This window comes from Gordionus sp. m RMFG-2023, chromosome 1 (assembly GCF_954871325.1).
Source record: "Gordionus sp. m RMFG-2023 chromosome 1, tfGorSpeb1-WG-v2, whole genome shotgun sequence".
NCBI classification, from domain to species: Eukaryota; Metazoa; Nematomorpha; class Gordioida; order Chordodea; family Parachordodidae; genus Gordionus; species Gordionus sp. m RMFG-2023.
In genome coordinates this window covers 53,043,790-53,055,368 of record NC_088775.1, presented here as the reverse complement: position 1 = coordinate 53,055,368, position 11,579 = coordinate 53,043,790, and the positions used below count along the sequence as shown (strand labels likewise).

Sequence of the window (11,579 nt, the reverse complement as noted above, 5' to 3'; positions counted from 1 at the left end):
TTTCTGTTAGCTATGTTATAAAATCATATAAATGATAATTTTTTAAAGATATTAGATGAAAGTTTGATCCCGTTGAAATCTAGCAATGATCTTTGCAAAAAAATATTTGTGGAAACACCGAAGAAAGGGCATAGGAAATGCTCCCTGTGTAATAAAACATATATTGCACAACAAGTAATTTTATTTTAATATATAAAAGACGTAAAATTATTAGGCCGAAAATTTGTAACTAACGATGATTATAATTAATATATTTTTTTTTACCTTGTTTAACCCTCGCTTTTAAGTAATAAGATTAGTATTGGTTGAGCCAAACCAACAAAAATATATTACACTTTATGTACATTTTCAATAATGAGTTTTTGTAACTATTCACAAAATAAAAATAAGGTTTTTTTAATATGTTAAAGACAATTTTTAAAAGACAATTTGTAAAAGGTTTTTTGAATATCATATAATATAAAAACCTTCAAAAAATATAAATATAATATGTCATATTCAACATCTCCCCCTTTTTCTAAGTGAACTCTTTCTCCATTTGTCATCTCCTTCATAGCTCCATTAATCATTTGTCGATCTGTCTCGAATTAGTTTGTGCCTTGTATCATCGCTCGTCCAACATCGTTTGTTGATCCGTTGTTTGCATTTACCTTTCCATTTAGTTCCAGTCATTCGTTTCTTAATTGCTCCATAAGTCATTTGTTCGTATATCTTTGATTGTTTGTTTGACCAACTGATTATCGTTAGTTGAATCGATTATCAAACATCATGAAACATCGTTGGTTGAACATCATTGTTGAAACGTCGTTGGTTGAACATTGCTTGTTGATTTGCTGTTTGTATTGATCATTCCATTTCTCTTTCAAAATTTTATTTATTTATAACAATCATTTTCTATGTCGTAGGTCATATTTCCTGTTTTGATTTTGTTTGACTTTGAATTTTTTTTGAATTTTGAACTTGACTTTGAATTTTCAAATTTTGTTGCACTTGAACTTGAACTTGTTCACTTTTTCCCCCTCATTTTTTTCTCCTTTGTAGTATTTTCATTTGATATTTTGTTGTTGTTTAGCCTCAGTCATATCTTTTCATTAATTTTAGCTTGTTATCCTTATCATCTAATCATTCGCTTGAACATCATCTTCACACTAGCTTGTTCATCTCGTTATTCATTATCATTTTTATCAATGTTTGTAAATATATATTATGATCAATAAATCTCAAATAAAATAATTTTGGAATAATTGAAATGATTATGGAATAAATAATTTATCTGAATCAATCATAAGAATAAGAATCATGGTTTGAAATATAGAATAGAATATTTGGAATTGTTTCATTTCATTTTATATTATAATTTAATAATTTTTATTTTTAAATTTTACTCCTTTATTTTTCAATTTAAACACTTTTTTTATATCATAATTTCTCTTTAACTTGTTCTTTATAACAAAATTTCTCTTTCTCCTTCCATTTTCAACATACGATCTCCATATCGTACTCCTAATCTCTCTTTCAACATCACGATATTTAATCACCTTTGTTTTAATTTTCTTTTCCAAAGTTTTTTAAATTTTTTATTTTATTATTTTCTTCAATTTTTATTACATTATTGTTTTTAATAACTATTATTTCTTCAATTGTTATTAAATGATTTATTTCTTCTAATTTATAAGAATTTATTTCTTTTTTAACATTTAATTTGCACAATTCAATTTTAATCAAGTTTTTATTATTATGATGTTTATAATTTTCATAATTTTTATTATCTACTTCTCTATTATCCTCGATTATATTTACAATTTTATTAAGTATGTTCCCAAAAACTTTTATCCATGTCCTTCCCAGAATTGCAATTTTGTCATTTTGGACTACAAAAGCATCTAAGTTTTGAGTTTTGTCTTCATATATCACTTTTATTTTAACGATTCCTAGCACCTTTATTCTTCTCCCATCATAGCCAGTCAGTTTCGTATCCGATTTATTCAAGACTTTGATTCCTATCTTTCTAGCAATATTAATCGGCATTATCGAAAATCGTGACCCGGTGTTGATCTGCATGTCTACCGGTATATCGTTAAGGTATATCGTAACTTTGTAAGCATCATTTGCCTTGTCATCATCATCCATTCTATTTACGTCAAATCTGTTCTTGTATGACTGATTATTGTTCTGATTATTATTGTATCTAGGTATGTATCTCGATTCGTTCTGTCTATAATATCTATAATTATTTTCATTATATTTGTAATTATCATTATTATTATATCTATAGTTATCGTAGTAATTATTTTTATTGTTAAATCTCGTAGAATTATTATACGGTCCTGGCCCATTATACCCCCTATCATTATCATAAACTCTAGGATTATAATTGTTTCTATATCTTGGTTCATAATTATTTGTATGTCTCGAATCTTCATAATTATCGTATCTCGGTTTCCACTGATATCTATATACGTGCGACTTCATCCCTTTATAGTGCTCATCGTATTTCATCATCCTTAAATTTTTTACTAAATAATCTTCTAATTAATCTATTAATTTTGTTTTATCAATATTGTCTTATTTTATATATTTCAACATTAAAATTTTATTATATTTTTATTCAATTTTATATTTTAATCATCTCTTACGTTTTTTTAGAATAATATTAAAATCATTTTCCATAATCCTCTTTTGTCTAGCTTCACCATGTTTCAGTATAATTTGTAGCGTCTTAATTCGCTGCCACCATGATATTTTCTAGGAAGGCAGGTGATTAAAAAGTAAAATATTTATTTTATTTAATTTAACATTTCAAATTTATGTATATCTATATATAAAATTCTTGTCATTATATACATTTTTTATAATAAAGTATTTACATATTAACAAAATACATATGTCCTTTACAATTTCATTTTACTTTTTCTTATCTTTAATTACACTGACCTTTTAAACTAAAAAATACAATATTCAATTTTAGACCTTTTAAATTGAGTCTGAGTCGATTTTTCGACTCAAAAACTGACAAAAAAAAAATTTTTAGAGGTGGAAGAAGTGAACAAACAATCCAAACGATATACTCTCGATGATGGGAAAGAACACTCAAGCTTTCGAAGGAAGGAATTTAAAAAGAAGGGGAAATGTTAAATATGATTAAAATTGAATATTGTCGGCTCAGTAGTTGGCTCAAGCCGACTTTTGAGCAGAAATTTATTTATTTGTGAATAAGAATTTTAATATTATAATTATGTAGGAATAGTGTGTCATCTCTATTTTGAGGGAAAAAATTTAAGCTAGCTCGATGAGCACATGAGTGAGCTAGCTAAATTTGTCCCATAACTTTTAGATGGCACTATACCCCTGGCCCGAACCCTATTTTTTAAAAAATTATTTCGATTAGGGCCTAATATATTTTTTTCGAACAGGGTCGGGCTTAAATTTTTATCTTGCGATATCATTACATTTTGTCAAATAAATTGATATATTTAATTCTTGTTAGAAGCCAGGCGCTATTATTCTTTATAGAATATTTTTTATTTTAAATATGGATATAACAAAATTTTCGAGAATATTTCATCATATATTTTTATTATTTAAAATAAATTTCAAAATGTAGACATTTTATACAGATTATAATATTAAAATTATTACTGTATAAAAACTCTAAAAAAATGTAATTTAACAATTACATAAAATATAAGTGATTCTTATGCAAATAATGATAAAAATAAGACGATATTTTCAAATATAAATATACACAGTACTTTGTATTTGACAGGTCAAATACGAAAATTCAAATAAATGTTTTTTTAAGTCAATATTAACTTTATTATAATAGTAGAATGAATCGATATTATCAATTTTTAAAATTCATTGTAATTCAATAACTAACGTTTAGCTCTCAGTAGTGTTCTGATTTATATTCAATATTATCATTTTCTTTAATATTTTTAATCGATTTTCCTGATGTCAAGATCTTCAATTGATTTCTATTTTTGTAAGAATATCCCAAATCAACCTATTTCTTTCTAAAAAAAAATAAAACTAGGAATTGGTAGTCTCTTAATTGGGCATGGTTGGCAAACGGAATTGATTATTTCTTACGGAAATTACTGATTACCATATAACTATTAAACATGTCGTTTATACTTCTGAAATTAATTATATCACTTAAAATAATTTAGTCACCACCACCTTCGGGGACTTAAAAATAATACATTATGATGACATGTATTTATATCATTTTTCTCTTTTTAAACATATTTTTAATATTTTTTTCTTCAGATTTTTTTTAGAGTGTTTGACCAGGTCAATTGACTGAATTTGACTTGTCAATTGACCGACTTGCCAACCCTGATTAATTGCATAAATTTTATGAGTTAATACAAAAATTATATAAATGTTATAATTAAGAATTCATTTTATGAAAAAATTTGATTATGAGGTTACTTTTCTCTGTGATTTGGATAATTCATTTAGAATCAAATTTTTATCTATAATAATCTCCTTATAAATATTTAATAGGGTTACATTTGAATGTTTTTTACCGGTGGTATCTCTAAAATAAGTTTTTAACCTTTTTAAAGTTGAAAAGATCTTTCATTAGTGAAGATACGAATTGGTAGGGAAGCTAAAATAATTAATAATGTTTTGATATTTTAGGCAGGGAATCTAAAGTAATTACACATGGAAAGAGTTCGCTTAACATTTTTTGGTTTTAAAGAATACTCTATTCTGTCAATATTTTTTTACCAAAATTCGATATCACAAAGTAACTATCATATGTTGCATCAGCGTAAAAGATTTTCTTAATATCCTCTCGTGTTTCGAATGTAATCAACAGTTAGACTCGACCGGCAAAAGAAAATAAAAGCTTTTTAATATAAAATTATGAATAATATTCTTTTCTTTAATTGAAATAAAAATTTATTAATAAGGGGAATAAAAATGTTTATTTTATAAAAATCCTCAAACGCAGATACATCAATATTTGAGCAATTGGATTGTCTAGAAACTACTGTTTATATTTTATTTTCTATATTAAAAAATAAATTATTATGTAAAAAAAAACTTAAAATATATATATGAGGCAGCTTGGCATGGTACACAAATTCTAGATTATTTTATTATATTCTTTCTAAATAGTAAATATAAATATAAACTTTGGCTCAAAATTACACTCGAGAAGTTCCAGTGTCGGCTTGATCCAACTCCTGAGTGGGCTTGAGCCTGAGCCAGTTTTACGACTCCGACTCAAGGTCTGAGCAGTAAAAACTCACTTTTTAACAACAAAAGATTTTAGTTTTTTTGCAATTTCAAAAAATTTTAGTATTTTATTGTGTCCATTTATTTCAAATAGGGTGTTAATTTTTTAAATATTTTTTATTTCAAAATGCACAGAAATATCATAATACATTACTAATAAGCAGAGTTGTTAACGCTCCTTTTTAAAAGTAGCTAACTCCCGCTCCCGCTTCTACCTTCTCAAGAGGAGCTAGCTCCCGCTACCGCTACTACATTTTTAAAAGGAGCTAGCTCCCGCTTCAAGTAATGGAGAGCCACTCCATAACCGCTCCTTTGATTTTCATTTTTTTAGAAGATATACGAAACAAAATCATATTTTTTTTATCAAAAAGTTTTATTTATATTAAAATCTATCAAAATATTTATAACCTTTTATTACCATAAAAGTAATAAATTTTCTAATTTAGAATCTAACAAACATGCATGCCTCTTCCCTAAGACCTCTTTTGCAATACTAAATAGGCTCTCCTCAGGAGCACTAGAGGGAAGCGAGATATTATATTTTATAAAAATATTTTTTAATTAAGGGAATTTCTCAAAAATAGTAATTTTGGTATCATTATTTAAAAAATATTTGTCCAATATATTATCTTCCTGATGGTCAATTTCATGGAATCCAAAAAATCTTCTAAATCATTTTGTTAAAAGAAAATTTCTTACTTTTAGATGCTTTTTTAGATTGAAGCTGCTCACTTTTGAAAATTAAATAGTTTTCAAACACAAAAGACATTTTGCCCTTAAATTTGTTTGATAATTTGGATTAAAATTAGAAGTTTAAAATATTTTTTGTATGATGGAAATGGAAATTCGATTTCTTCATTTATGATCTCTAAATCCATAATATCAAAAATTATTTTTTGTTGTATATCTATAAAATGAATATTGACTTACAAGATTTTCCAAAAAATTTTCAATATAAAGAGGAAAAACTTGATATTTAATATTTAAAATGATAAATCAATATAAAACTGGCTAAACATTTAATAATGGATAAATTTAAATTAAATAAAATTTTATTTTTATTGAATTTTAATTAACAAATATTATTAATATTTATAAAATAATTTAATTTATACATTAATCTTATAGGAGCGGTAGAGCGGCGCTCCTCTATTCCAGCCCTAAAAGGAGCTAGCTCTCGCTCCCACTCCTCAGTTTTAGAGAGGAGTGGTACTCCAGGTGCTTTTGAAAAAATGTAGCGGCGCTCCTTAACAACTATGCTATTAAGATATTACAAAAAAAATTAATGATTATTTGAGCAAAAATAATGAAGTTTTAATGTCAAAAGTTTATTTATATTTTTAGCCAATTTGCGAAAACATATTGTATCTCTACACCCACAATCCTTATCCTCAGAATCTGTTAAAGTACCAGATAACCACATTTGCAAATTATACATGCTCATTTTTTGATCCTAGAATCAAAAAAACCTTTTTACCAATTTTCCTAAATAACCTTGGATTATGAAAAATTTAAAAGAATATTTGATGACTACAATACATCGAAATCAATATATGAATTCGAAAAAGAGGAAAATAACGAATCAAATTTAATGTCTGTTAGTATTTTGAACGAGCTAAGAAGGTAAATATAAATATTTCATTACTCCTAAATAACATTTTTAAAACTTAATTGGAGAGACTAAATTTAAATATTATGCTTACATTTAACAAAATTTATAACAGTTATTGGAGTTAATAAAAATATTTATTTAAAAAAATAGAGTCCTAAGAATTTATAAAATTAATAAAACATATCGTTGCAAAATAGGCATTTTTAAAATAGGTTTGTTACAATGTTTTACAGTAGATTCGACGATATAATAATTAGTTAATTTAAATATTTTATTTTAAGGAATGCGTACATTATACCAAATCTAGCTACAGAAGAAATCGAAGTATACCTAGCAGATCCGGTAGCTCAAACGTCCTTTGATATAGTGGATTGGTGGTGTAGAAACTCGAAACGTTTTACAAAGCTCTCGACAATGGTCAAAGATTACTTATCCCAACAATCTATGTCCATAGCCAGCGAACGTATTTTTTCTAGGGCCTGCGCCACTTTTACTAAGAAAAGGAATCGAATGTCAGCGATAACTTTGAAACATTGTCTATGTGTGAATTCGTGGGTTGTTAACATTTTAAATTTGCGCGAAGAATATTTTATGTAATTTATTTTATGAATATAAATCTTTATTTTTTATTTGTGAAAATAATAAAGATATTGAAAATGTGGCGTATTATATATTTTGTATTTGCAAATTTTTTACTTATAAAATGTAAAAGAGCCTATTTACGATAAATAAATAATTCTAAAGATATCTTATAAATTAAAAATTGTTATTATAATTTCCAAAAAGAAAGATAGAAATAAAAATAATTTAATTCCTAATTAGTAGCATCTCTTAAGATCTAAATGTTTCAAAATTTTGTCTATGATAATATTTTTAAGCACGAATATTATGCTTTTGGATTAGTCATTCACTCAATTACCAAAGAAAAAAAAATCAATTTAAAATTATAATTTATAATGAAGCAGTGGTAGATAGTATTTATGGGGTAAGGCCTGTAGTAATAGGAATTCATTATGATTTATGATTACATATTATAGATATTGATGATAAGTTTTTTATTGATATAGATATTTATGAATATAATAATTTGTAAGGTTCAATACCTAACAGATATAAGGGGAACATTGTTATTTTTATGATGTAACTTCATATGAATGAATAATGGACGTCCGAGAATTGCATGTATGTAATTTAAATACACTTATATTACCAATGAATGGAACATATAAATTGGCGTATTATGGCAGAATCAATTCGTGATTTAAATAATAGGTAAATATAATAAATGTTTGTAAAACTCATAAATTATAAAAAATAGTTCAAAATTTGTTAAAATTATTTCCAAGATATTAAATCAAATAATTATAATCTTATGTTTGAAATTTTCCAAATTTGATGTAAAATATGTATAGTAATTATATAAAAGAAATTTAGCATATTTAAAAATTAGGGAAAATTCATTTATCCGAATGCCGTAAATTTAAAAAATGGGATCCTTGCTGAACTTGTCCCGTCTTTTCTTATTAACTACCAATCTCCTAAATAGTTTCAAATGATATACTACTCATATTTTATACCCTCAACCCAAGTTAAAAAAAAAAGAATAAAATAATAGCAGTATCAAAATTTTACGAGACCCTAAGGCTTAGAATATTTTTCTTATATCAAAAACTTTTGCATGGCTCAAAACAAGTATATAATATTTTATTTCTAGATTTTTATGCTTGAAGTTAAAAAGTAATGAAATAATGTAATTAGAAATTACTTAATGAACCCAAAAGTTTTAAAACATCTTTCCAATGTCAAATTTATATAAATAAACTTAAAAAAAAGATCTAAAATAAAATTTTCCGTCGTCGAATAATTATAATGGCAGTGACACCATATTAATGCTCCAAAGGTTTAACAAACTCTTTATAATATCAGAAACTTTTTATTGGGTTCTAACATAAAGAAATAGTTTTTTTTTATCATTTTACATTTCACACATGGAGTTTAGAAAAATGGCACTATAAATTTATTTATAAACATAAAAGTTTTGAACATCTTTCCAATATTAAAAACTATTAACTAGGATAAAAACAAAGTTTTATAAAATTTTCATAATTTTTTCCTAGTGGACTAAATTATAATAACAGTGCTAATTTTAAACCAAAAGTTATAGAACATTTTTTATATCATAATTTTAACTAGGCTTAAGACAAAATTTAAAATTTTTTTTATAATTTTGTTCCTCGTGGTAAAATATAGTGGAAGTGCCAATTTATTACTATATTCAAAAGTTTTAGAACATCTCTCTAATATAAATAACTTTAAACTACGCTTAAAATAAATTTAAAATAAATTTTAACATTTATTTTTTCCTCGTAGAGTAAAATATAATGACAGTGCCCATTCATTACTAAACCCAAAGGTTCTTGAACATCTTTCTAATACATAATATTTAAAGATTTAAAACAACATATTAAAAAAATGCATAATTTTTTCCCTCGTGGTAAAATATAGCAGAAGTGCCAATTTATTATTAGACCCAAAAGTTTTTGAACATCTTTTTAGTATGAAAAACTTTAAACTACCCTTAAAATAAATTTTTAAAAAATTTTAACATATTTTTTCCTCTTGGAGTAAAATATAATGGCAGTGCCAATTTATTACTAGACTCAGAGGTATTGGAACATCATTTTAGTATCAAAAACGCTTAACTTAACTTAAAACAACGTTTTAAAAAATTTCCTTCTTTCCTCGAGGAACACAATAAAATGGCAGTCCCAATTTATTATTAGACTTGATATTTTAGAACACGTTTTTACCATAAATAAAAAACTTTTAACAAGGCTTAAAACATAAAAAAAATCATAAATTTTTTTCCTCGTGGAGTAAAATGTAATGATAGTGCCAATTTATTACTAGACCCAAAAGTTTATGGATATCTTTTCAGTATCAAAAACTTTTAACTAGGCTTAAACAAAATTTTAAAAAATTTTCATAATTATTTTTCCTCGTGGGGTAAAATATAAAGATAGTGCCAATTTATTACTAACCCAAAAGTTTTATCTTTCTAATATCAAAAACCATAAACTAGGCCTAAATTTTTTTAATTTTCACATTTATTGTTTCCTCGTGGAGTATAATATAATGGCATTGTCCATTTATTACTAGTCCCAAAGGTTTTAGAACATCATTCTAGTATCTAAAACTTTTAACTTGGCTTAAGATATGTTTTAAAAAAATTTTACAATTTATTTTTACTTCGTGGAATAAGATATAATAACAATGACAATTTATTACTAGAACCAAAGATTTTTGAACATCTTTCTAATATCAAAAACATTGAACCCGGATTAAAACAAACTGGTTGAATTTTCAATATATATTTTTTTCACCCAGTTAGCCAACCCAGCAGGCCGACATAGCAAGCAAACTCAGCAGGCCGACCCAGCACGCGAACCCAACAGACTGACCCAGCAAGCCGACCCACCAAGCCGACCAGATAGGTCGGCTTAAGAGACCTTATGGGTCAGGACGGGTCTGATCTATGGCTAAATTGGTTTGCTCGGGTTTAGGGTCGTTTTTTTCGGCTCAAACCTTGCTGGGTTTTTGCCAAGCCGACCCGACCCGGCAATTTAAAAACACTACAACCTACAAATTAAATCATTTTCAAATGCCAGACTTTACTCTCTTCGTTATTGATGGAGAAGAGCAAACAAGATTTGCTGCCATCTGGGTTGTAAAGTCTGAAAATTATTTAAACCCTTTCGCGCCCGGAATATTTCCCATGAACAAAAATACTTGTACTTTGAAATAATAAAATAACGATTTTGACATTTTGATATAATAAAGTAATAATTTTGACAGGTTAATGATAAAATACGAAATAATAAATATTGTTTTATAAATAAATATCTCTAAGTACCAACCATTAGTTTCTTTAAATATAAAAATTAATTGAATAAAAATTTTGATGACAAATGATCTCGCTGGGCGCGAAAGGGTTAATAGTTAAAAATATGTGTGATTTATTTAAATCATATAATGATAATAATAATAAAATTAAAGTAATCTCTTATCATATCTTATCTATCACGTTGGTCATAGACCTGCTCAAAATGAGAACGTGAATTTTATGAAGGCCCACCCTTCATAAAATAATGCCGAATCGCAGATAAGGGCTTCGCTGATAAAGTTTATGGGCCGCTATTACTACTATTAAAAAATGTTAAAAAAGCAAATAAGCTAAAATGGCTGTGAAAATGGCCCCTATAGGTTTGAAGCGAGAAAAATATTCAAAATTTAACTTTTACAGATTAGACAGATTTTACTATTTAAAGTAATTTATGTAATTAAAAATTTAATAATATAAATTTAAGAAAATATACAATTCTAATATTAAATTTTTAGTATATATATAATTCTAATATTTAATATAATTATAATATAAATATAATTCTAATATTTAATATAATTACAATATAATTATAATTCTAATATTTAATATAATTCTAATATTTAATATAATTCTAATATTTAATATAATTCTAATATTTAATATAATTCTAATATTTAATATAATTCTAATATTTAATATAATTCTAATATTTAATATAATTCTAATATTTAATATAATTCTAATATTTAATATAATTCTAATATTTAATATAATTCTAATATTTAATATAATTCTAATATTTAATATAATTCTAATATTTAATATAAT

At 25.4% G+C, this 11,579-nt stretch overlaps 1 protein-coding gene across 1 annotated transcript; it reads right to left on the bottom strand.

Moving 5' to 3' along the window:
- Positions 1 to 561: 561 nt before the first annotated feature.
- On the bottom strand, positions 562 to 2,502 carry LOC135927286 (GATA zinc finger domain-containing protein 15-like). Its single transcript, XM_065463249.1, has 2 exons — positions 1,828 to 2,502; positions 562 to 711 (listed from the first exon to the last, which is right to left on the bottom strand). Exons 1-2 carry the CDS (start codon positions 2,500 to 2,502, stop codon positions 562 to 564), a joined length of 825 nt encoding a protein of 274 aa, XP_065319321.1.
- Between the last annotated feature and the right edge of the window lie 9,077 nt (positions 2,503 to 11,579).